This window comes from Ptychodera flava, chromosome 1 (assembly GCF_041260155.1).
Source record: "Ptychodera flava strain L36383 chromosome 1, AS_Pfla_20210202, whole genome shotgun sequence".
Classification (NCBI taxonomy): Eukaryota; Metazoa; Hemichordata; class Enteropneusta; family Ptychoderidae; genus Ptychodera; species Ptychodera flava.
The window spans coordinates 59,880,833-59,908,697 of record NC_091928.1 but is presented as its reverse complement, the minus strand read 5'-3'; the positions used below and the strand labels follow the sequence as shown (position 1 = coordinate 59,908,697).

The 27,865-nt window shown below is 38.7% G+C and overlaps 2 protein-coding genes across 3 annotated transcripts in view; one reads left to right on the top strand and one right to left on the bottom strand.

Annotated features, from left to right (window-relative positions):
* Positions 1-24,381, bottom strand: part of LOC139142111 (uncharacterized) — a 34,222-nt gene extending 9,841 nt beyond the window's left edge. The window contains exons 1-2 of one of the 2 annotated variants that reach the window (XM_070711946.1): positions 24,217-24,381; positions 68-1,341 (exon numbers count right to left, since the gene is read on the bottom strand). In XM_070711946.1, coding sequence (XP_070568047.1) covers positions 68-1,331 — 1,264 coding nt within the window. In that variant the 5' untranslated portion in view covers positions 1,332-1,341; positions 24,217-24,381. The remainder of the gene's footprint in view (positions 1-67; positions 1,342-24,216) is intronic. The other variant, XM_070711937.1, reaches the window with a different exon arrangement.
* On the top strand, positions 9,215-10,120 carry LOC139146239 (paraneoplastic antigen Ma3-like). Its single transcript, XM_070717650.1, has one exon. The coding sequence runs from the start codon at positions 9,215-9,217 to the stop codon at positions 10,118-10,120; it is 906 nt and encodes a 301-aa protein (XP_070573751.1).
* Positions 24,382-27,865: the final 3,484 nt, after the last annotated feature.

The window sequence follows — 27,865 nt, the reverse complement described above, 5'->3', positions numbered from 1 at the left end:
TCTTATCTCTGTGACAGGAGCTTTCATATTCTGTGTATCAGATTTACAGAAATCTGATTTTTTTTACCTGGACTGTGCACTTCTCTTCTTTCTACTGATATGTGTGACTCTGTGTCCTCAGAAACTTGTGATATAAAGACCCCATTGATTTCACCGATAGATTTGGAAGCAACAGTCTCTAGAAACTGCTTCACCTCTGCTGCCTTCTTGATTGAAGCTTCATAGTTTGAGATGACACGGTGGATTCTTTCTGCAAAGAGCTGTGGATCCATCATATCAACCACCATGTCATCCATGTACTCTGGGAAGTATTCCTTGATCAAGTCATGACAGGGGGAATATAGAGAGACCAAAAGTGGTATTCCGACAGCCATGGTAGATATAAGAAGATGGAGAGAATTCATTCCAGGAGAGTTCGGTGGGATGAGAACAAGATGTGACAGACGAAGTACCTTTTTCAGAAATGCTGAAGATTGTTTGTTGGATGGAATTATTTTGAGATGAGTATGAGGTTTCAGGATTTGTTTCACCTTATCTTCCATTGCCTCATTGACACCATGCAGTAGCCAAGTGGGCGGAGTTTTTTGAGTTGAATGGAAGTTTTCAGCAACAATATTGATGGCTTCTGCTAATTGCTTTTGATTGTTCATTTCATCTATGTCATGTTCCTCAAGACATGACACAATTTGATAAACTTGCTTGCCTTCTGGTAGCATTTTAGGGAGTTTAAATGTGAACATTTTCTCATCAGGTGTTGGCAAAATTTGAAAGTGATTTTGAGCTTCTAATCTGACATTATAATATTGGAAAGTTTGATGATCTATTGAGGCAATCAGACTGGCTTCTTTGTGCTGTTCTTCCTCCAACATATTGATTAAATCTTCTAACACCTTTTTGTTACAACCAACAACACTAGTGAGTGAATCGTCTTCAGAAGGCCAGAGATTTGTAATGTGAAGTTTTGCTGAAGGAAAAATGTCATCTCTGATTGTCAAACTTGCTTCAGATGTTGCTAGAGCAAACTCTAAAATTATCTGAATATTTTTAATATCTTTCAAATTTCTAAAGTATGATTCTGGTGATTGCAGCCAGGATCTATTTGGTTTCTGCTGCTTCAGAGTCCCTCTTGGCTTTGGAAATATTAATTCTATATTCAGATCATTTGCTTCCCTTTCTTCGGTTTCTGTCACATGTAAAACTGTTGAATTTACCGTCAGCCCGACTGAATGATAGAGACTAGCAAGAAGTCGAATGGCAGCTGGAATACCACCTTGGAATGGAGATCCCCATCTGTCACTTATGATCAAAACACCTGGTCTAATGTCACTCATTGTGATTATTCTGTGTGAGAAGGAGGAAAATAACATACATAAATAAAAAAAGTTTAAGCTTATATACAATTTCTTTTTGAACTAATTTTCCGAAAAATATGATATTCTGACAAATGGAAGAGAAATGCACCCTATAGATTATTTGGCACATGCAAATGTTATTATAATTTTCACAAGTCAAAGTTAAATAAATAGGAACCTGTCAATACCTTTAAAAGCTATAACTCAAGCAATTCTGAAAAATTTGATATTATTTTTAACAAAAGATAAGTAAATTAAGCCCAATGTTTACATATTCAAATTTCTTCGGCATTAGAATATATGTTTATCAGCTAGGTCATCTTGAAAACCAAATATCCAAATCACAACCTAGTGGACAAGTTTTCAAAACAGTTTTCAAAAATACCTATTTGCAAATTTTATAGTGGATTATGTTTCCATCAAGGTTTCAGTTTTTCCTTAAAGGCGGAGCCTCCCGTTTAAAAGGACGCCAAGGTATGGCGGCGTTCACTTGTAAGTGGACACAAAACAGGCAACACGCGGGCACACGCTCCAGAAATTGCCACTTAAATTTAGTTTTCCCGGCGGCAAAAACGCAGACAGACTGCCCAAGCGGTCAGCGTGAAGTTGCTGCCGATCGAACTCTGTGGTAATATTAAAAGTTTAACGCGACTGGAAGACAATTTTTTGGGAAATTCGAGCGTTTGTGGTGGGGAATCAATGACCATTGGCGATTTGAACCGACTGTCAATCAAAAACTTGCATAAAACTCTGTTTGCAGGATTAGCAAAATGTGAAGAGGTTGAGATCAGTTGGTGTAATTAATGTTATAGAAATCAAACATCATACTGGCCATAGTGTTTGACTGGGAGGAGAACTCCACTAATGCGAGAACCTGGGATTGAAAAGTGCGCTTTAACAACAGAAGAAAAGACAATAACATATAGAAAACCATATGCATATGAGTCCAAACTGGTGTTCGCCCAACAATATCCCTTGAGTAACTGCAGAGCAGAGTTTGTATGTTTGCAAGCGCAGCTGAGCACATTGTGTGCCTAAGAGGTTTGCTCAGGAAAACATTTAAGATCAACACAAGTTCATGGTTCAAAAAAGTGCTGTTTTCAGGAAAAAACCGTCCTCCATGAATCTGATGAGGGGTCAGCAGTTAACTACTAGCAGTCAGACTGCACTGAGTAACATACAGCCCTGCCATGCAGATCTGTCATGTACATCACTCTTGTCTGCCAGTGACACAAAGGTATATGGTTATCTGCATACGTACCTACCTCACCTCACAACCACTGGAATATAATTTGAAATACCATATATCTGTGTATCAAATCCACATTGAAGCTTCTTACAGAGAACTAACAGTGGGAGCTCTAACACCTTCTGTTGCAGCCTTAATTGCCTTCCCATGCTCGCCATACTCCTATTGTCTTTGCTTTAATCTGATTTACTTCCAACCCCCCTCCCAAGGAGAGGGGCACTTCCATGGCATATAACTTTCAAATATTAAAACCGGTATGTACCACCCATTTGGTTGAGTATTTCAGTGACTTGGTCTAATATCAGGGGCATGAGTTCCACTATAAACCAGTGCCTTAAATACGATGTCTATTTTTGAGTGCAAATTCGTAAAGTACTAGAACATTTGTAACCGTCTGTTCCAGTTTCTCTTAGCAGCACGATTAAGCTCTGAGTTGCAATCAATAAGCAATCAATATCTTTTTCAATGGTAGCTGGGGAAACATGGTGAAAGACAGCCCACCCTTTAGCCAAAGTAAATGTCAACCTGATTTTAAAACAAGCTCACTGATTGGTTTTAGGAAGATTTTTTGCCAATAGAAAGCACCCAAACAAAGTGGCTACTTAATTCCCAGTATTTATCATGGCAGCCTCACTATTTGTCATACATGGCTATGGCCACATGAGCTGTTGCTTTAAGGAAAAGAGCTCAGGCAGAGAAAAGTCCCCTTGGGTGGAGAGGGAGTGTTTTTTGTTCAACGGTTTACCTTATTTGATTTTATTAATTTTGACTGTGATATTTCAAATAAAGAGTTTAACTCCACACCATCTGACTGCTTTGTACCGTATACACCGACAAGTCCTTAGCTCCTCTCCAATTCTGTATACACCACTGTATTGCTCCGAAAACATTGCCAACTTGCTGATCCGCTGTCGTATCCGCGGGATTAATTGATTGAGTCAACACCACAGCTGTCCCACACGTAGTAAATAAGGAAAGGCTTGAAAATCACAGAACACAGTGTCGGCGATGTCGTCCCGTAAAACTATAAGTGGACGCTTAAAATATTCATGAATTCGTAAATAAACGGAAGGTACAAACTTATTATTCATAAATAAATGGTAAAGGAGCTCCTAGTGACCGACCATAGAGAGAAATTACTGAAAGCAAACACACTTTTCGACGGTCGTGTGACAAATGTTGGCAAAAATGCCTCACTTTACACTTATAGCCACAACCTCACACGACCGGTCATGGAGAAAAATTACCGGGAAAAAAAGTCAAAGCCTGAAAGCCATAACCTCATGACCGATCATTGAGAAAATTTCGGGCTAAATTCAATAGCCTAGTTGATTTCATCACAGACAAGGAGCTTTAAGCGTCCACGGACGTAGATTTCAGGTTTCCGATTTTTTCCCAATATTTTCTCTCCACAACCTATCGCGCTAGGTTGTGGCTGTAAAGTATTGAATTTTGAGGACATTTGTCTCAACAACCGTGACTTCAGGTATTAGATTTCATTTTCTGTCCACGACCGGTTGAGGTAGTGGCCGCAAAGTGTTGAATTTTTTCCCGACATTTCTCAACGATCGGTCATGGCTGATCGGTCATCGGTTATGGCTTTCAAGCTTTGACTTTTTTCCCGGTAATTTTTTTCAACGACCGGTTGTGGCTATAAAGTGTTAAATTTAGCCTGATATTTTCTATATAATATAATATCACAGTCAAAATTAATAAAATCAAATAAGGAAATCTGATAATGTAAATTTTCTGTGGCTTCATGTAGCTCTGCATGGCAGGGCCATGTGTTACATAACCGGCTATAGGCCTGCCACCTGTGGCTGGATCCTGCCTACGGTATAGCATACAGTACAGCCCTGCCATGCAGAGTTACGCTTCATGTGGTTCAATATTTTTTAAAAAAAACACAGAAGTTAAGACTGTTACTGGTGATCATTAACTGACAATTTTCTTCAGGTGGAACAAATTTGGTTGGAATGAAAGATATGTTCTTTCTCCCAATTTTTTGTATGTTTTTGCAAATAATGGCTTAGCTAGTTAAACAACATAAATGCCGTAGATGTTGCCGGTAAAATGCAAATACTTGGTCTTCACCAATTTGCAGATTTCAAAGCCCTGACTTTTGACCTGAGTTGAAGGTCATGGAGGTTAAAAAGGGGGCTAATTACCACAATCGACAAAATTGAGAAATAGCAAAATGAAGAAATAAAGAAACGGAAAAAATAAAGAAAGTAAAATAAAATATGCTTGATATGGTGTCATTAATGAAGATTGCCACTTACAATATTAGTAGCTTCAATATAACTGAACACCATCATGAATATAGAGCACCTTGATTGGTAAGCCTATAATTCGAGCACCACAGACCACACGCCAAATTTCATGATTCACATTCTTCAGTTTAAGCTAGAAACACATGTATTTTCACTCCAATTTTAAATACTTTAAGATTCATCTTCACCAGTAAATCACCATTAGGGCTTTTAACAGTACCTTGTATATGCATTCAAGTGGTTACCTGCAATATGTGTATTTATGAATTTGACATGTTGGGGCCTAGGTTATTACAGCAACGGCCTGGACAGAAATTACAGAGAGGAAGGGGTTGTGCTTTTAAACTGTTTAAAATTGACGCTGCATCTAAAAGAGTGCCCCTTCAAAATTGTTGGCAAGAAAAAAGTGACCCTTCCAGATTTCCTTTGGCAACTAACATTGACCTTCCCCCTGCATGTCACAGTCAACATCAATAATATTTCATTTGACATATAATTAATGAGGTTCAGGATATGACATCATTAGGTGCCTTATCCCACCACATATGAAGAGAGTAGCTCTTGAAGTTACTGATTTATTGGCAGATCAGTGAAATCTGCTGAGATCAAAGGTAATCTTTGTCACGTCACATTCTGGCAGAAAACTTTTATCACATAATTATGCCCACCAAAAATCAGACCTTAAGCTCTATTGCTATATTGGCTAGTCTGCAAATTAATGAGGTACAGGAAGAGATAAGATGTTTAGAGATATTCTAACGTGGAAGCTTTTGGAAAGTTTTTATTTGTTGCATGTACACAAATATGAACTCTCATGTAAATTGTGGCTTATTCAAATGGAAAGGAACAACAGTGAACTCTATTAAATAAAAATATTTTGAAAGACTCAGACCAAAAGCAAATAATTTGACTGGTAAAGGGTAGCCACCTTGGTATAAAACAAAATCAATTGTTACTCTAAGCTGTTTTTCCATTGCAAGTTCTTTTTCAAATGTTCCCTGTTGTTAGATCTCAATTCATCTATATTGAACAGTGCTCTGAGCTACCAACATATGAGTGCCAGTCATGTCTTCTTGAACATTGCCAATGTGTGGTAAATATTTGTTAAAGGATTACAATTACATGCAGGACTGTAAGTTTCAATTCTGAGTAGGTTTTACAAAGCCGAAAAAATCCACATATCTCATAGACTACTTCTTTCTTCAAGATGAATTAGATATTGTAGGCTTATTGTACAGAAGTACAGAATAATTTGAAGTTAATCTCGTTCAATGTTGATTGGACAGTATATAGTCAATATAGGCATTAACCGATGTCCAGCATTGCATGACAGTAATTATCAAATTGAGAAATGTTTACCCCATAAATGTCACTTAATCACACCTTTATATATGTGAACAACATATCACAGGTCAGTTGCTTTTAGTATGTTTTATTTGGACTTTCTTGTACATATCCTTGTAACTAAAGCCTGCCTCACACAAGAGATATTACTGGAAGCCGAGCTTAATTTCATTTGAGGCGTAGGTTTACTTTCATGTGCGGTGATTTTTCGTGTTTCTTAATTCCTTATGTGCCGTAAAGCAAAATATTCAGCATTTGACATTTTTTGCCTCTCGAGGTTCCTCACCATGTACACCAGACGTTATTTTCATTCCATCTTTTTCACAAACGTATATGAGGAGATCGCATGACAGTGCAAAATGACCGTCCATTGAAAACACTGTCTTAAAATGGCTGGAACGAAATTGTGCCTAAAGCTGCATACTCTCGTGGCCGCAAGCTTAAGATTTTTCTCAACAAGGAACAAGCAGCAAATACTTGACACATCTCTGCTATGATATATTACAACAAATAACACAATAAATAGCTCCTATTTCCTTTTAAAAATAATAATACAATGTAATATACAAGATACAGGTCATACCTATACTAATTTTCTTCCCTATGCTTTTGAAGGTTCACCATATGAAGGTTCATTTTAAAAAGACCTTTGACTTGTTGACCTTTTGCCCTTATATATATATATATATATATATATATATATATATATATATATATAATATATATATATATATATATATATATGTGTAACCCCGGTTACGATTGTAAGTCATGTGATTTGATCTGCTGCTGTTGTTTGAGTGTGATGACACATGTGTGGAATTTCATTGATAGCGTCTTCGCCCACAATGCATTGCAATGCTCTACTGATTTTCACTGCTCGAAGACAGTACTTTGGTGTGGATGTACGTTTAGGAATTATTATCCGTTTTACTGCCAAGAAAAAATTCCAAGACAACGTGGTTGGTCTTTTACATGACTGTGTTTACAGGTATGTGTATTTGAACGCTTTGGTATTGAAAACAATGAACTTTTAAAAGTCTCAAAGTGTGAGACACACCCCTCAAGTTAAAACGTGGAAGGACCATGTGTTTTCCCAATTACAGTGGAAAAGTTTCTAAGTTGTATTCTGTAGTTAGTTTGATTTTAGTAGTACTTTATGATAGTAGTGAAGTTTTATTTAACTTGTTGAAATTTGGTTTTCTGATTTTGAAGGAGATTTTCTGTGATTCTTAGTTCTTTGTTTCATGGGATTTTTGTACAGTGTATTTGCTATCATGTTGACTTAGTCTCATCTTGAATGAGATAGTGTAAACAGAAGGAAACGCTTACATAATTGCCATTGGTCTTTTACATGACTATGTTACAGAGGAGATCCAGTTAATGAATTACTGGTAGACTGCGTGTGTTCCTGTGTGTTCCTATTGTGTGGCCCGAGTGAAGAGCCAAGGAGTGCCTGGAATTGTTCGAGTCAATCATCAACTCGAGTATTGCTACCAGGGTTGGAATAACAAATCCCCAGGGAGGAGCGGCTGGAAGGACTCTGTGTGTGTAACGTAGTTTCCTATTGGATAGACTGTCATCGTCATAGCAACAGGACGGACATTGACCTACAACTTCAGGAGAGGCCATTGTACAGCCATATGAACAATAGCTAAGTGAATGAACCCTAGACAACAGCCATTTTAGAATTATCTGGAACTTTATTATGGTGGATGAACTTTAGATTTTGCGCCTGGAAATTATTTTCCAGTAATACTGCCATTGGTTTTAATCATTGTAGACCAGTGTTTTTATTCTTTTATTGTTATTATTATTAGTAGTAGAGATTTTAGCTATAGTGAAATAAACCTTAATATAAACTGCAACGCAAATTGTACGATAATCATTCTTTCCTGGTTTGTTTATTGTGTGATATGAACCTTGGTCGGGTTTAATTATCTGGCTAAATTTAATTGTCAGTTTAATTACCCGGTTACAAAATTGGGGGCTCGTCCGGATGGAGTGGTTATTGGATTGAATGAGTTATTTATCGTACAGTTAATGTTGCAGTAGTGTTTTAACAGTTAAGAGTATAGATTACAAAAGACCAACCCCGTTGATATCAGTATTGCATTGCATTGTTGTTTGTTTTGTTGTTGACGAAAAATGGATGAGCTTGAGAGAAAAGCAGTTGAGTATATATGATAAGAATGGTATTGATCTTAGACATGGATTAGTTTTCTGGGTTTCCCATGCAACTATTAATGATGTGAGTGATCTACTACAGTTTATTACCAGAGAATATAAAGATGCCGACTTGACAGAAATATTAAGATGTGAAGGGGGAATAGGTGTGCTTTGCCACTCAGCCACAAAGAGGGAATGGGCTGATTCTTGGCACATGAAAAGAGTGGAGCCGACACTAGTGTTGGGATGTTCACTCCTGTTGCCTCGGTTTTTTAAAACGCTAAGGTTCCCCCATTCGGTCAAAGTCAGAGAGGAGGCTTCCCTGCATATGGCCAGCAGCGATGGAGCATCTTACCGTTGGATGAGGGAGGGACCGGAACCTATAAAGGAGGATTTGGGTGATTGGCGGACGGCAATCAAGACTCCACCACCGTTGACCCCAGCACAATTGGCTGGATTTGACGGCTACGATGATGTACAGGACAGAGAACCAGCAGAATATGTTTCATTGCCTACCCCTCCCAGGAATAGTACGCCTTACCAGCCAAGAGAAAGACCCCCAAGCAGATCACCACCACCACGCCAAGCTGGTCCTGATGCTGCTTGGATGGATATGATGGAGAAACTTGTGACTAATCTGCAACCAAGGACTAATGAGTCTGGGTGGTATCGTAAACTGAGAGTTTTCTCCGGTAGGCTGCCAGTACCAGTAAATGAAGACGACTACGAAAGTTGGGCAGAGCAAGCAGAACAAATGATCAAAGAGTGGAATGTATCAGACGCAGGAAAAGAAGAAACGTATCGCTGAAAGCTTAGCCGGACCTGCTATGAACACTATTAGGTCATTGACCCCAGCACCCAATTTGACAGTACGTGATTACCTTGATGCCCTTGAGGGTTCGTATGGCACAAGACTTACCCCTGCCGAGTCTTTGAAGGCATTTCAGTCGTGTTATCAGAAAGCAGAATGGTCACATTCTCAGTATTTGCAGGAATTACAGACTCTGTTGCGACGAGCAATACGACAAGGCAGTGTCAAAGAGTATGAGGCCGATTACCTTCGCCTGAAACAGTTCACCGATGGAGTGTTGTACAATGAAAGCCACTTGTCATCGTTGCAACTCGACACGAAGCTCAACCAACCGCCAGGTTACATCGAGTTAATGCAGATGGTAAGGAAGGAGGAAGCACGTCAAGAAGAGAAAGCTAAGAACAGAGCCCATAAGGGGACAACGCCGAGTGCCAGTACAAATTACACCGCTATCTGTGATAGTTTTGAAGCAACCGCAACATCGGCACCAGTGGCAAAGCAAACATTGGATAAGTCGGATATACAGCAAGTAGTTCAGCAGGTAATGGATCAGATGATGAAAGGAAACGACAACCAGTCACCCACACAGCCAGCCTCGAGTAACACCTGGTCGACGCCAACTAGTCAGCAACGACCACGTCAGCAAAATCGCAGGAAGAGAGAGCAGAACCAGTCCCAAGTATCGACACCAGCCTCCACCCCAACCCCAGAAACGTCGACATCAGCAACGGAGTCGTTGAGTTCTAACCCAGCGGGATCTGATATGTTCAAGAAATTGAACTTTTGCTTTAATTGTGGTTTGGACGGACATACAGAGAAGAAATGTTTCAGAAAGGATAATCCAGACCTACAGCTGGTCAAGCAGAAGTTCGCACGAGCATTTTTTGAGTCGAAGGGAAACTACCGGGGACACCCACAGTAGAGGGGCCAGTGGATGTCCAAGAAGAGTGTAGCCCCAGTAATATACACGAAGAAAGGAAAGACAAAATTGACAACATTGCACAAGTTAACGAACATTCCGTAGCCAACAAACCACTACCCGAAGGCCTGGTAGGCGATAGTATGACTACAGAAGTGTTCGTCGATGGAGTCAGTTGCCAGTGTTTACTTGACAGTGGTTCCCAAGTCACCCTCATTTCGCGCTCGTTTTATGACCGACACCTGTCTCACTGCCGCCTCAAGCCAATTGAAGACTTGGTAGTACGTGGTGCAGGTGATCAAGTGGTTCCGTACTATGGGTACATCACAGTATCTATTCGGTTCCCTAAGGAAGTAGCTGGAGTGGAGGAGACTTGTGAAACACTTGCTTTAGTTACCCCAGACCGTGACCAAAGTGGAGACGTACCAGTGATTTGTGGTACCAACACTAGTATATTTCGTAATATGGCCCATAGATGTAAAGAAATAGCGGGAAAGCATTACCTGAAGAAATTACCGATGGCAGCCCTCTTCACTGAAGCATACAAGAGGATAGATGCCTTTGACAAGTGTGGCCATGATGGACGGATCAGCCCTGTTAGGCTAGCAGGAGGAGACCCGTTACTATACCGAGTGGAAAGACAATGCCATTGACATGTATAGGAAGAGGAATAATTGGATTGCCAGACCAGAAACTACCGTGTTGGTGGAAACTCCATCCCATCACCACACCCCAGGAGGATTGATAATAAAGAGCAGTGTCACCACCCTCCTACCAGGGAGTAACCCAACGAGTGAAAGTCATTGTGCATAATGATACCAGACATAACATAACCCTCATGCCAAGACGTGTTGTTGCGGACTTAGTCTTACCAGAATGGGTGCGGCCCATACAACCCAGTGAACTTATGCCTGAACCAGAACAAAAGGGCTCTGAGGGGAATACTGAGTGCGGCAGTTACCAAACGAAAGTGACAGCACAGGACAGTGCTGACAAGACGGAAAATGAAGCGGACTTCATTGTTGACTTTGGTGACTCCCCGCTTAGTTATGAGGACAAGGTCAGAATCAACGAGAAGCTAAAGCAACGATGGCATGTGTTTTCGCAACACGATTGGGATGTAGGACATACGTCGGCCATTGAACATCGCATTCCCCTGAGTGACCCGACCCCTTTTCGAGAGAGGTCACGGAGAATTGCACCGGCGGACTTCTACGATACGAAGCGCCACATCCAGGAATTGTTAGATGCCGGTATAATAAAGGAGTCAAAGAGCCCATACGCTTCGCCTATTGTGCTTGTGAGAAAAAAATCGGGGGCGATACGTATGTGCGTTGACTATCGAACTCTAAAACCAAGGACAATACCCGATCAGTATACGGTACCTAAGATACAGGAAGCACTCGATTGCCTAAACGGGTGTACATGGTTTCATGTGCTGGATTTGAAGTCGGGTTATTATCAGATTCCCATGGCGGAGGAAGACAAGGAGAAGACAGCTTTTATATGTCCCCTTGGTTTCTACCAGTTTGAACGGATGCCCCAGGGAATCACAGGAGCACCAGCCACTTTTCAGAGACTGATGGAGAAATGTATGAGTGACATGCACCTGATAGAACTATTGATATACTTAGATGATTTGATCATATTTGGCAGATCAGTGACGAAGCAGAAGACAGGCTAATGAAAGCGCTGGACCGATTAGCTGAGTATGGTTTGAAATTATCACCTGAGAAATGTCAGCTTTTCCGGAGGACAGTCACTTATGTTGGACATAAAGTTGATGAAAATGGCGTGAGCCTGACCCCAGCAAGATAGAAGCTTTGAAGAATTGGCCCACCCCAAAGAATATTAAAGAGCTAAAGACATTTCTTGGATTTACAGGATACTATCGACGTTTGTTGAGAATTATGCCCAAATTGTCAAGCCAATGAACGACCTGACTGCTGGGTATATCCTCCGAAGTTGAGAAAGAGGCTAGGGAAGTACAAGGACAATGATGGCGTACCATTCAAAGTGCTACAGAACCCTTCGGCGACAGATGGACGCTAGAGTGTCAAAAAGCCATGGATAAGATCATCGAACAACTGACAAACGCTCCAGTGTTAGCATTTGCGGACCTATCCCAACCATTTATACTGCATACAGATGCCAGTCTGGATGGCCTGGGTGGAGTACTGTACCAAGAACATGATGGCCTGCTTAAACCAATCGCCTTTGCCAGTCGAGGACTGACAAAAAGTGAAAAGAGATATCCAGTGCATAAGTTAGAGTTCCTCGCCTTGAAGTGGTGTGTCACAAGCAAGTTTCACGACTACCTGTATGGGACGAAGTTCAAAGTTGTTACTGACAACAACCCGCTGACTTACGTCCTTACCACAGCAAAGTTAGATGCTACGGGACACAGGTGGTTAGCTGCCCTGGCAGCGTATGATTTCACACTACAGTATAGAAGTGGCCGAGCAAACATCGACGCTGATGCACTGTCTCGCCGACCAAATGCAGACATGCCAGATGACCAAGAATCACTAGATATGGAAGAAAAGATAAGACGACTGAGAGAACGCGTCCTAGGAGTTGATAAACAATCAGATGAAATTATGACCAGAGAAGTGATAGGTGCCATTACCATGAGCCATGGTATCACAAGACCCACTACAGCCAAGGTATGTCAGCATCGTGTTCTGTCCTGCACTTGTACCACCGAAGTTGACAATAACCAGCACCACAGTAAGATTGAATCACCCGCACTTGCTGAAACAGTGGCCATCTCAGCAGCTGCATTGCCGAAACCGTATTACCAGCTACAGTACTATGGTGAAAACCCCCCTGGAACCCCTGTCTCCATGGTAGCAAAAGAGAAGGATTGGTTTGCCTTGCAAAGAAATGATGAAGTGTTGAATGAAGTGATAGGCTACATTGAAGATGAAAAGAAAAGAGTAGACTTGAAATCACTTCCTGATGAAGTCAAGATATTGCTCAGACAAAGAAACAGGCTGTTTCTATGGCATAGAGTATTATTCCGAAAGACTAGAGATAACCATGGAAGGGAGACTAATCAGCTGGTATTACCGACCAAGTATAGGGCACAAGCCATGGAAGCCTTGCATGATGACATGGGTCACATGGGAGTCGACCGAACTTTCGATCTCCTCAGAGCAAGATTCTACTGGCCAAGAATGAGAGCAGATGTGGAAAGAAAGTGCCAGACTTGTAGTAGGTGTGTACAGAGAAAACAGTTGCCACGCCGCGCTGCTCCGATGATAAACATATTCTCAAGTTGCCCAATGGAATTAGTCTGCATCAATTTTCTGACAATAGAACAGGACAGAAACAACACACAGAATGCACTCGTGGTAACTGATCATTATACTAGATATGCTCAGGCGTACCCGACAAAAGATCAAGAAGCAAAGACGGTGGCGAAAGTTCTGTGGGAGAAGTTCTTTGTGCATTATGGACTACCAGCCCGTATCCATAGCGACCAGGGACGCAGCTTTGAGAACAGACTTATAAGAGAATTACTGAAAGTGGCTGGTATACGCAAATCCCAAACTACCCCATATCACCCGCAAGGGGATCCGCAGCCAGAGAGATTTAACCGTACGCTGCTGAACATGCTAGGAACATTAAACACCAAGGAAAAGCAGCACTGGAGTCAACATATCAGTTTCCTGGTGCATGCGTACAATTGTACCAGGAATGATGCCACTCAGTTCTCACCGTATTACCTCATGTTTGGAAGAGAAGCTAGACTACCCATTGATCTTTGTTTTGGTGTTAGCCCAGATGAATACACCAAACATGATTACTTGCAGTACGTCGAGGACCTGAAAAGCAGACTGAAAGGAGCCTATGAATTAGCTGAGAATGAAGCAAAGAAGAAAGCACTCGCCAACAAGAGACGCTATGACAGCAAGGTGCGTGGTAGTGATCTGCTTGTGGGAGACAGAGTACTAATACGCAATGTTGGGTTGATAGGCAAACACAAACTGGCCGATCGCTGGAAACCTGATGTGCATGTTGTTGAGAAGAGATTGGATGACAACTTGCCCGTGTATGTGGTAAAACCAGAAACTGGAGATGGGGTAGAACGGACACTACATAGGAACATGCTACTTCCTATTGGCTATTTGTCCGCCTCAGAACCAGAAGAGGTTGAAATTGAAGAAAGAAGACCGGTTACCAGACAGTCCGCCAGACAACAGACTGATAAGAAAGAGGACACAGACACTGATTCAGATATGGAGGAATTGTTTGCCAACCCGCCAATCCCCAAAGCATCACCCATAGTAACTGACGACAATGATATCAGCACCATAGAAACTGCAGCCGACCCTACTGATACAACAGATGTGCCTGATGAAAAAGAAACACACCAGAATGAAGTGGAAATTATGCAACAACCACCCAAAGAAGGACGACCAAAACGACAGAATGCTGGAAGACCTGCTGATAAATTGACCTATGACCGAATGGGGGTACAAGCAAATTGCAAATTGCTAAGCCTGTTAAGTCCTACCACTCATGTAATACCTATACCAGGTACTGAGATGTTTCTTGTTTGCAAAGATGTGAAGTATGATTAGAGTGACTGACTGTTAAAAACAATAACAGTGGGTTGCATTGACAATGACCTTTGCCTTTTAAGTTTTAATGTTTTAACGTTGAGTTGCATTATATCAATTACCAAAGTAACTTACACCCGGAGTGTGTAAGCATCTGAGGGGAATGTGTAACCCCGGTTACGATTGTAAGTCATGTGATTAGGCCTGCTGCGTGTTGTTTGAGTGTGATGACACATGTGTGGAATTTCATTGATAGCGTCTTCGCCCACAATGCATTGCAATGCTCTACTGATTTTCACTGCTCGAAGACAGTACTTTGGTGTGGATGTACGTTTAGGAATTATTATCCGTTTTACTGCCAAGAAAAAATTCCAAGACAACGTGGTTGGTCTTTTACATGACTGTGCTTTACAGGTATGTGTATTTGAACCCTTTGGTATTGAAAACAATGAACTTTTAAAAGTCTCAAAGTGTGAGACACACCCCTCAAGCTGAAACGTGAAAGGACCATGTGTTTTCCCAATTAACGTGGAAAAATTTCTAAGTTGTTATTCTGTAGTTAGTTTGATTCTAGTAGTATTTTATGATAGTAGTGAAGTTTTATTTAACATGTTGAAATATGGGTTTTTCTGATTTTGAAGGAGATTTTCTGTGATTCTTAGTTCTTTGTTTCATGGGATTTTTGTACAGTGTATTTGCTATCATGTTGACTTAGTCTCATCCTGAATGAGATTGTGTAAACAGAAGGAAACGCTTACATAACTGCCATTGGTCTTTTACATGACTGTGCTTACAGAGGAGATCCAGTTAATGAATTACTGGTAGACTGCGTGTGTTCCTGTGTGTTCCTATTGTGTGGCCCGAGTGAAGAGCCAAGGAGTGCCTGGAATTGTTCGAGTCAATCATCAACTCGAGTATTGCTACCAGGGTTGGAATAACAAATCCCCAGGGAGGAGCGCCTGGAATGACTCTGTGTGTGTAACGTAGTTTCCTATTGGATAGACTGTCATCGTCATAGCAACCGGACGGACATTGACCTACAACTTCAGGAGAGGCCATTGTACAGCCATATGAACAATAGCTAAGTGAATGAACCCTAGACAACAGCCATTTTAGAATTATCTGGAACTTTATTATGGTGGATGAACTTTAGATTTTGCGCCTGGAAATTATTTTCCAGTAATACTGCCATTGGTTTTAATCATTGTAGACCAGTGTTTTTATTCTTTTATTATTATTATCATTAGTAGTAGAGATTTTAGCTGTAGTGAAATAAACCTTAATATAAACTGCAACGCAAATTGTACGATAATCATTCTTTCTGGTTTGTTTATTGTGTGATATGAACCTTGGTCGGGTTTAATTATCTGGCTAAATTTAATTGTCAGTTTAATTACCCGGTTACATATATATATATATATATTATATGAATATATAGGTAGGTTAGGTTGTACTCGCTGGTTGAGAAAGTGCTCGATGCGGTCATTCCACAGAGCGATTTGTACTTCAGGGTTGACTGGAGTGACAAAGTAACTGAGTTGTGACTCTGAGTTTCGCGCTCTATGCGGTCATCAGACAACTGAAGAATCCTAGCTCCCGGCATACAGAATGTTCGTTGGCACCCAGGTGGCGAAGGTGTTGGAATGTAGTTGGCAGTTCCATTTTTCTAGGTGGGATCGCAGGGATAGTTCATTAAGTAAAATTTATTTTCGTGACGGCATTTGGAAACAAGTTCTGACCTTTTGTTGAGTAGACTGTTCTTGTCTGCGTTGATTATGCAGAATTTTTCTGCGAGGCACAAGTTGCAGCGTTTTGTTTCGTTGGTGTATGCGGTTGCCCTGGTGACGATGGACCACCTAATAGTGAATGGTCGTCCTCCTTGTTTTATATGGAAATTAAAACAAGGAGGACGACCATTCACTATCAGCTGGTCCATCGTCACCAGGGCAACCGCATACACCAACGAAACAAAACGCTGCAACTTGTGCCTCGCAGAAAAATTCTGCATAATCAACGCAGACAAGAACAGTCTACTCAACAAAAGGTCAGAACTTGTTTCCAAATGCCGTCACGAAAATAAATTTTACTTAATGAACTACCCCTGCGATCCCACCTAGAAAAATGGAACTGCCAACTACATTCCACACCTTCGCCACCTGGGTGCCAACGAACATTCTGTATGCCGGGAGCTAGGATTCTTCAGTTGTCTGATGACCGCATAGAGCGCGAAACTCAGAGTTACAACTCAGTTCTTTGTCACTCCAGTCAACCCTGAAGTATATATAAATATATATATATATGCATACAATGTGCCCTCCCGGTTATCACCATAATGGCTTTATGACAACCTCTGAACTTGGGCACAGAGAGTACGGTTTGATATTTACTAAATGATATAAACATATATATATATATACTGTATATATATATATATATATATATATATATATAATATATATATATATAGACTGTTGTTGCTTTAAAGCATCGTTGCCTTCGCTTTCACTGACTATTGTGCTGCCTCAATGCATGCACTTGCCGCTTTTTCACTCACCCACCCACATGATTTTACAGAAGCAAGCTTATCGATCTGTCAGAGACCTGACTTTGTACATGTACATCATCTCTGTCAATTTGTCTTGGGAAAGAAAGATATAAACACATGTTGACATGTGCAGTGCTCTCCTAACTTGTTTTGAATTGGACTGTTTACAACTTACAAAAACATACTAACATGCTATGGTCATTGCCAATTTTTGCTGATGCTGTTATTTTATTGCTCAGCCTACCACCAGCCAGTTTTGCTAACAGCAAAATGTAGCAGGAGTTACTCCTTTGTGTGCTAGCTGAATCAGTTAAAATTGTTTGGAATATCAAGAACATTCAACAGAAATTTTGTGTTCAATATAAGTGGTATATTTCAATCATATGTATCCAATAGTCCCTTGTAAGTATTTTTTTAACTTGTCAATATACCATTCCATTCACTGTATGGTCATATCACAATATTCACAATAATTGCAGTGAATGAAGAAAGGAATTGTTAGACGGAAAAATTGCATTCCCTAACTATACCTTTATTGAAACAAACCTGCTCAGATAATGCCTAGAAATTGTAACCCACATTTATTGACCCTTTTCACTGGGAGTCAGTACATAACAATTAAGTATTAATACGTGAAGTAAAACTAATTACATGTGAATAAACCATTGTTAGCTTACATTTTACATTATTCAAGGAATATTTATATCATTTAGTAAATATTGAAGATTAGTAGCATGATTATGAAGACTTCACAAAATGGTCAATATTTTAAGGTCATTTTGAAATATAACAATCTTGTTGAGATACTGGGCACGTCTCATACCAATTGACATTACTTTTAAAGACAAATAACATACTAGTGCAGCACAACAAGTTATATAGCTAAATGTTAAAACTGCCATGAAGTACATGATTATTTGCCTAATAGAAATTATTAAGTGACAATAATTGATAGAAGGGAAATTATTAGACAGATACGGTATGTATGTTTGTTCCATTATAAACACTTTTAGTCCGTGGGCTGGAGGGGCCCACCGTGCACCCCCAACATCCCTACTATATGGGTATTTTTTTGTTCTTTAGAACCTGCTGAACAAGAAAAAAGATGTTAGCATTGGATATTTTGGGATGCACTACCTATCTGGGCTGGTTTTTGATTTGCATGCACCGCAAAAAATGGCAAAAATGGGTAGGGGTAGGTATCTAAGCTTTCTAAAACTATAAGGTTATGGCATTTCAAGCCAGTTTACTTCATCAAGGAAAGAATGTTGTACCCCTACCCCTAGCTTTTGCACACCCCATACAGATACACGCAATTCAAAATTGGACTCCAGAGAAGTAGTGTATAGTTAAATATCTAATGTTAACACTTTTTTCTTGTTTAATATGTGGGAATTAATAACTTAAACACAAAAAGCTGTAAAAATTTTGCTAAATAAAAAGTATATCACAACTGTTACATGGTGTTTTGGGAAAAAAAATTCAAAATTGTCAAAAAAATTCATTTAAAGTCGTCCTTTTCTATGTACACAAACTAATTTGCTAATGTTGGTGTTTCTCATAACGAGCAGAATCTGGGCTTTCCAAAAATGTATGGTTTGTGCTATTCCATGCTAGTTTACTTAATGTAGGGGAGGATATAGTACCCCTACCCCTACCCATTTTTCGCCATTTTTTGCGGTGCATGCAAATCAAAAACCAGCCCAGATAGGTAGGGCATCCCAAAATATCCAATGTTGACATCTTTTTCTTGTTCAGCAGGTTCTAAGGGACTGGTCAGTTTCTTCGGCCTGGGGGGGGGTGGATTATTTTTTGCTGACGTCAAAAAGTCGCTGACCCCCCCTATTCCAATTTTGAAAACAGGGTGACCCCCCTATTCCAAATTTCGAAAACAGGGTGACCCCCCCCCCCCGGCGCGCGACATAGGTAAAACAAAAGGTGGACATAAATTTTATATATATATATATATATATATATATATATATTATTTATATTTTACATTTTACATATAATTATATTTTAAATAGTCATTCTATGTTTTAATGATATTGTTGACATGTCAGTTGTCAGATAGGAATTTCAAAGTGTCAATCTTAAAGTTTGAATACAGTACATTTTGAATGAGCTGTTAATTTATTTCATACTTTCTATGCTTAACCAGATGTCCTGAACTGTTGTACAGAAATGGATGTCAATCATTAATAACAAAGAGGAAAAAGCAGTAAATCAAAATTTTGATGGATGTTAAGACTTGCCAGCCATCAAATTAAATCTCCTGTGGAGCCATAGATAGGCATTTTAGCCAAATCTAATGTGTGCAGTGTCTGAGATGACCTTTTCTTGTAACATTGAAACCATGAAAGCACAGCTAATAATGAGAAAAACTGCCTTTTTTAACTGTTATTTTGGTCATAAAAAAGCATCATTTTACAGAAAACCTGAGACACAAAGGAAAACAGTTGCATCAATGAGAACGAAAGATATCTTGTCATTTTTTCATCTCTAAAATATTAAAGTCACTGTATCAAATACGGGTATAATTGTGAAATATTTGTGCATGTTGCTTTCTCATACTGAATTCTCATAGAGAGAACAGAAAAGTATCAGGAATTTGTCTTGCTTATCATATGAAATGTAGATTTCATAATGGTACACCTTCACTTAGCAAACATCAAGATATCTCTGGCATATATCTCTGATTTATTAAAGTATGGCGCCCGAAGGGCGCGGAGAAAAATATGAAACATCCTGATATCTCTGATATACAGTATATGTCTTGTATATTAAAGTCATGCACAGGAAGGGTGTGCTGAAAAATGTCTGATATATTAAAGTAATGCGCTCGAAGAGCATGCTGAAAAATATTGAACATACAGATATCTCTGATATATGTATGCCTGATATGTTAACTCTCCTTGCGGCAATCAGATTTCAATAATGGACCATGCAGTGACGTAAAACAGTATTCTCTACACATTTACCCCTGTCGATACTCTCAGCCTCACTCGGGGGCCTCACGTTCTCGCTGTCTGTTGTGGCTTTGCCTGTTGTGGCTTGTCGTCACGATAAAAAATGGATGAAAGCAGGGAAATAATCGAAGTTAAAAAACTGGAAACCCTTGCACGCAACTTGAAGGTAATTGGGACTTGAACAGAGAGAGATTCAGTCGGCCGATTGCACTTAGGTACCACGACTCAGAGAATATGGCAGACGGAAAAAATCGGAAAGTGTTGAGGCCTATCCTAGTTAATTGGTCTTTTAGGTTTGTCAAAAATTTGGTTAATTCGTCCATTTTAACTTGAAACACAAAATAAACCAGTGATCAGTCCTGTAAACGAATATCGAAAGGCCTTTACGTACTTTTTTGTTCAGTTTTGGGATGGGAAAGTATATTAGAATCCTTCTGTGAAAGTTCAAACTTGTAGTAGGCGGTCGTAGCTGCTCTTGAAGGAGGTCACACTTTCTGCATTAATGACATCGGCTGGTAATTTATTCCAGGTGTCCACAACTCTTGCTGAAAAGGTGCTTTCTTGTGTCAAGTCGAATGGTTAGTTTATGAAGTTTGGGACAGTGTCCTCAAGTTCTCGAGTCGGCTGCTAACTCAAGAGTGAAAGGTTACAGTGGTCATGGCCTTTGTAGCCATGGTGACCAAGCTTGTACTGCATGTTCGGCTGTGGTCTCACAAGTTGCTTGTAAAGACGACGAATGACATTTTTTGATTTGATCGACAATGATCGTTTGATGAGATCAACATTCTGTCTGCTTTTTTGCAACTTAACACACTTGCTTGAAGGTTTTAAGGTAGAATGAAGTAGATCGCCCAAGTAATTTTCTTCAGTTGTACGTCCCAGTGAAATATTGTTCATTGAGTATTTATTGAAGGGGTTGTTGTAGCCAATATGCGTCGCCAGTGTTCACTCATTTTTTGTAGCTTGTCCAAATCAGCTTGTAGAATTTCAGGATCACTACAATATCGCAAGGGATGATGTGTCTTGGTATTGTAAGTAATTTTTTGAGTTTAGAACTAATTTCACCGCCAATATGATTGATGTAGATTAGAAAGAGTACTGGTCCAAGAACTGAACCCTTTGGGACACCACTTGTGACGTATTCTCCATTCAGATGATGCTCCATTTATGACTACTCGCTGTTTTGTATTTGTCAATCATGCTTTGACCCACTGTAGAATATTTTCATTTATGCCATGATACTTCACCTTTTCAGTCAATGTGAGGTGTGTTACTTTGAAAGTGCAAGGAATACAGATGTGAAGCTTCCACCTAAATTTAGGTCTTATGAGTCTGTGTGTGGAGACTGACAATTGCGAAATGCTTTCGTTTATTTGATGGAAAGGAAAGGTGCTGGTTTTACGGATGGTCCCAGGAAGCTACAGGGAATACTTTTGTCAATTATATCACCAATTTCTTCTTCTCTCTGATGCCCCATCTTTCTAAAATTGAATGCAGAGGCTACAAGTTACTATTTCTGTTTAGTGTTTTCTTTCAAAACAGACACCTTTCAGCAAAACTATGACATTCCATCAAAGCATAGCCAATTACAAGAAACTTGAAAAAACGTACAAGAACTTGAGGACAAAAGACTGTACTGTATACTGTTGTAGTAGTACCCATTCCTCAAACTGTCCATATTTAAGTAAGTTGATGAGGCTGTCAAGTTGCTGTGCAATGGTATTGACATGCGGACACTTTGAATGCATATGAAAGAAATTTAAAACTAATAAGAGAAAGCAAACGTTGACGAATGACTGTTTATTTTGATTCATTTGTTATGAAAATGCATGCAGCGATCATACAGTGTGTCACACTGTGACAGGAGTATTCATATGGTTTGAGAAAAATTGTCCAATAAAGGCAAACAGATTTTGTGTTAAATTTTCTGTATGTGTTTTTTAGCCGCTTACCCGCGTACCTTGTAGGATTTTGAGTGGACGCAAAACAAAGAATTTACTTTCTTTGGCCTTATGGTGAAATCTACAATTTTGTATTTTGGGGGCAATTTTTGCCATTTATGGTCAAAAAATTATTTCTCAAAAAGCGTTCGTCTGATGACTTTCATATTTGGTATACAGGTACCTACAGATGAACTAAATATGATATATTGAAATAATGAGGAAATCTGCAATTTTGTAGTTTTGGCACAATTGTTGCCATTTTTTGTCAAAAAACTTGTTTTTCAAAAAATGCGTGTCTGATAGCTTTGATATTTGGTATATAGGTTCCTGGGGATTGTATCGGTGTGATATTTTGAAATTTGATGAAATCTTCAATTTTGTATTTTTTGGGTAAATTTTTGCCATTTTTGGTCAAAATCTTTATTTCTCAAAAGTTACTCATCTGATAGCTTTGATATTTGGTATACAGGTTCCTAGGGTTTGTCTTAATGTAATATATTGACATTATGATGAAATCTTTAATTTTGGTTTTTTTGCAACTAATTTTGGTATTTTTGGTCAGGCTGTCCTGAAATGAGCTATCAAAGATACCCAGCTTCCTCATCAACACGTGTGTCACAAAAAGTTATTCTCTACATAACACAGCGGAGCTCTGTCATCTGTTAAGTCGCTTGTTTTTTTCAAAACCGCTGGTCAGACAGCTTTAATATTTGGTATACAGTTCTCTAGGATGACTTTAGTGAGATAATTTCATACATTCAGGAAATACTAAATTGTGTATCCATGTCTACAGTAGCTTCAGGGACATTGGCCCCATGTTTATACAAGAAGTTATCTCCGAAGATAAATCTAAAGACATCATACATGTACACATTCTGTGTCAATTATAGTGACTCAGGAAAAAAGTCTTTTGAAGAATTATTTAAAGACATTAAATATGAAAAAAGAATACATTTCATGTGTAAGGAATCAGAAAAGAGCATTTCTTGAAAGCTACATTTTAAACTTGATAGCTGTCAGATGGAATCAGAAAAAGGGCACTGTATGGAATAGGACATTGGAAAAATTTTTTGTCATCATTCAATCAAACTGAAATGAGGTGACCTCAAATCAAAATTTTGTAACAAATTCTGAAAAGTTTTCATATTCAAATGTTATTTAAATTTTCTAATATTATAAATAAAGTATTCTTAGGAAGATACGGTATACATCAAAAAGTTTCTGGATATAGTTACCATGGTTTGACCAAAAAATGAGGAAGATAGAACAAAATTTGACAATTCATCATCATTCAAGGAACAATTCAAATGTGATCCTTGGAAATCTATATGGCAAGATAAACGGAAGAAAGAAATATTGGTCTAATTCAGTAAAATTTACATATGCAAATACGATAAGTTCTAAAAATCTAAGGAATCTCTGAAACAGCTATATCATCAAATTTGAAATGGCAGTACAATCTGATTACAATGTCATAAAGAAATATGAGTGAGTTTTTAAGCAATCATATGCTTGTTTTTTGTTTGTCTGTTCTCCTCCTCTCTATAAGACTAACAGTGCGTAAAAACCGTACCATTTCCAGATCAAATTTTAATTCGATATTTTTCACCGCAAATAAGAAAATTTATTCTGAAATTCTGTATTTGGTAAGCTCATCATTATTTATACAAATCCTACTCGGTGATCAGGGACTGATGATCGACAACATATTAATTTCTTCTAATCACAGTCGAAAGAATATATGTAATATTTACTGAGTATAATAGGACAAAAGGCAAAACATTTTATAAGATCTACCGGTATGTTGCTGCTGTGTGAACATGAAAATAACGGTTTATACCAATAAAATAAAGTTGACCATGGCTAATTTTGCACGTAAAACGAAGAATTTTTGAACTAAGATGTATGTAGATATTCTCACATGGAAGCTCTTGCAAAGAAGTTTTTGTTTGTTATATTTACACAAATATAAAACTCTCATGTAAATCGCAAGTAACCTTAAACAGACATCATGCGGTAAATTGAAAGGAAGAACAGTTAACTCTATTGGATAAAAATATTTGGTAAAACTCACCAAAAGCAATTGACCAGAACTGCAGAAATCATGTTACAGGACAGCCACCTGAGTATAAAATAAATCAATTGTCACTCTAAGCTGTTTTGCCATTGCAAGTTTTTTCAAATGCCCCCTGTTGTTGGATCTCAATTCATCTATGTTGAAAACTGAGCTGCCAACATACCGGTATATGAGTGCCAGTCATGTGATTTGGAACATTGCCAGTGTATCGTAAATACAGGTATTTGTTACATGAAACAATGTCATGCGATTATGAGTTCCAATTCTGAGTAGGTTTACAAAGCTGGAAAAAATCATGTAGTTAATCTCACAGACTGCTTCTTTCTTCAAGATGATTTGAATATGGTAGGCTTATTGTACAGAGAATAATATGAAGTTTTATTTCATTCAATGTTGATTGGACAGGTACTGTACAGTCAATATAGACATAATACTGATGTCATGCGTTGTTAAACTATAACAGCAATTATCGAATTGAGAAATGTTAAATTCCCCATAAATGTCACTGTTACACATGTGAACAACATACATGTATCACAGGTCAGTTGCTCTTGGTATTTTCTATTTGGACTGTCTTCTACATATTCTTGTAACTAAAGCCTGCCACACACAAGAGAAATTATCCGAGCACTCTCATATGTGGTGATTTTTTGTGAGTCTTTTTCGTTTTGTGCTGGAGAGCAAAATATTCAACATGTTTGACATTTTCTGCCTCATGAGGTTCGTCACTGTGTATGCAAATAAAAGTTATTTTCATTTCGTCTTTTTCACAAAATGCAGATGAGGAGATTGCAAAAAGATGGTGCAAAATGACCGTCCATACTGCATTTAATGCAGCTTTGGATAAATTTTCTCTCTGTGTGATGGCACGTCACATGTGAAAAAATATAGTAATGTTTCAGTTAGAAGATTGTATACTTGGTAAATACCACTTGTAGCATGAACTTACATGAAGAAGTCCCTTCAGCAGATCAAGGCAATCATGAATGGACACAAAAGAATGCTCTCTATGTATAATTTGGAAAAGAAACATCACTACAATGTAAGATTAACAGTAGAATACATCAATTGTACTTCGTATTACCTGGGTTTTTTTTTCACTGGCTCTGAACAAGAGAGCAGTGAATGTGATACATAAGGGACTGTCTCAGATTGCAGCAGAAGTTTAAAAGCGAAATTCATTCATATACAGGGGGTGGGTTGACCTCCAGTCAATTAGTGAACTACACTTTCGCACTTTTATTTAGTAATCACAAGTTCTCTTTATATCGTGTGTGCAAATAAAAACTGCACACTCGAGAAGGGAAGGTCAGAGAAAGATAAGAATTTTACATAAAAAAAACAAGAGTAATATTTCAAGTTACATACGCTCTCTGAGTCAGCAGATGATGATGTCATCTGTACCGGTATACCATAATCCTTGCATTCCATTGCCCATATTCAATAAGTCTCTACAAATTCCTTTTCAAGCTAATGAGCTATTGATATTCATGAATCAAATAAATATTTACTATAGTTCAACTACGTAAGTCAATCCAAGCACCATGAGAGCTTGAGTTTGAGACTTGCTCACAGTCTGATTTGGATAGCCTTTCTTTTATCAATCTGCCTCACGTTGACATTGGCCTCAATTTAAAACTTTTAACATCATAAAAAGTTACAAGTCATATGTAGATGTTCACAAGATATGCAAAGAGAACAACCATTTTAGTTTGAGTTCTTGCCTAAGGAAATGATAGTCTCTGCCTCCACAAAGGACAGCTTTCATGCAGTGAGACAGTACTGGATTGCAGTGCATTTTGGGTAACAATGACAATCAAAGAATTCCAACTGATTACTCAACTCTCCGAGGGGCAAACAAATCATGTGACTTTAACTATCAACAAAGAAAGAATAAATCCCATTGCCTTTAGACAAAAAACAGAGACCATTGGCATCACATCAATCACATTTGAAGAGTCAACGCTGTCAAAGAAACCAACACCATGCAAGTAAGAGGAGCTTGTCAGATGTATCAAGCACCAAGTTGAAAATTTAGCAGAAAGGATGGTGCTGCACCAACATTTTTAGGTCAAGATTATGGCTTTGGATTCAGTACTGTTTGTAGCGGTACCTTGATTAAGAATGTATGTGATTCAAATTAGTTAGGACCACACCTTGAGGATTACTTCTAGTGGCATCAACCAAGGATTGTTGTATATTTCTGGTTTTCACTGCTTAAAAGGATCATAATTGTTAAGCCCTTATTTGTTAGGCGACTGATGCCGTATGTTGTGGGTTCGAATCCGATTGAAAACTATCCGTATTGTCAAAATACACTGTAATCTAAAAGTGTCATCATTTCAAAGCAGGCTGGAATGAGATGATCTTGGAGCTAAGGCTTAACTGTCTTGAGCTGGATATTGGCAGAGCTGTAGACTGTGAATTTTTCAGACATTCTATAAAGGTTACTTTAAAATTTGAGTTTTTGACATCATTGTATTGGACCATTCCAGCTTTCTTCCTTAGTAATTACACAATTTCAGGAATGGTACTCAGTCAAGTGACAGTACGGTATAATTTTACAATGTAGCATATAGGTGCACTGTCTGATCATTAGCTCATCAATACCTTATAAAACTACCCCAACTCTACCAGTATATATGATGAATATCTCATTTTCATTGCAAAATTACCATCTCCTACTACTTAAGATTTTTATTGCTGTGCAATTTTTCCAACGGTTATAAAGACTTCCCATCTGTGGTAGAGCGCCCTCAGTGGCAGCCAACTTAAAGTTAACAGTTTATCAGCAGTAACTGTTTCAAATTTTTAATAGCTCTAATAGTGATTCATCTTGTTCAATAAACTATTTCTTTATAGATATTACAATTTTAATATTTTTGTGTTATCTCTGTATTATTTTCCCCTGCGGTTTAAAAACACCATAATTTTGGTACTCCTGTGTTGATGGAATTGGCACAATTAATTAACACCAAAATGCGTTGTCATCAAACGTGTATAATCAGATTCAAGTTCCGTATCCTGCTATCTCAGGGGATTCATAAGTTTGGGCGACAATTCTCTTGTCAACAATTTCAAACCTTCCTCTTTTGCTAGCATTTTCAAAATTTCAGAGACGATTTAAATGCCGACATTTATCCCTTCTGGTTTGTCAACCTATCCCCAAATTGTCTTTTCCTAGATAAGGGATCTTGTAGGTGTTGTGGTACTGACAGTTCGTGTCACAAAAGTGAAAGACTTAAAAACTTTTGCTCAACTTTACTTCTACCAGGGGTCACCGTATAAATTTTGGTACTAAGGAAACAAGTTACCTGACATTGAACAGTATGTGAAATTTAAAATAGCCACAGTCCCTCTGATTACCTCAATGGGAAAAAATAAAATTTTCAATTTTCGTAAAAACTAATACAGTGGAAAATTTTGAGTTTCTTGAATGAAACGACATCAGTCCAACTACAGTGTATGCGCTGTCCAGTTGTGAAAACCGGCCTTGAGTAAAATTGATGAGAAAATTTTCTTACACCGAGAGCTTTAAAATAAGCCCCAACAAGTGGTATGTCAGTTAAGAAAGATAAAAATTAAACAGTCGAAATGTCTGTCCTTGAGGTGCATCTACCTTAATGTGGAATTTTTGCGAAGGATA

What these genes read in the sequence shown, in the direction of transcription:
- LOC139146239 (XM_070717650.1), top strand. Translation starts at nt 9,215, where the DNA reads ATGAACACTATTAGGTCATTGACCCCAGCACCCAATTTGACAGTACGT.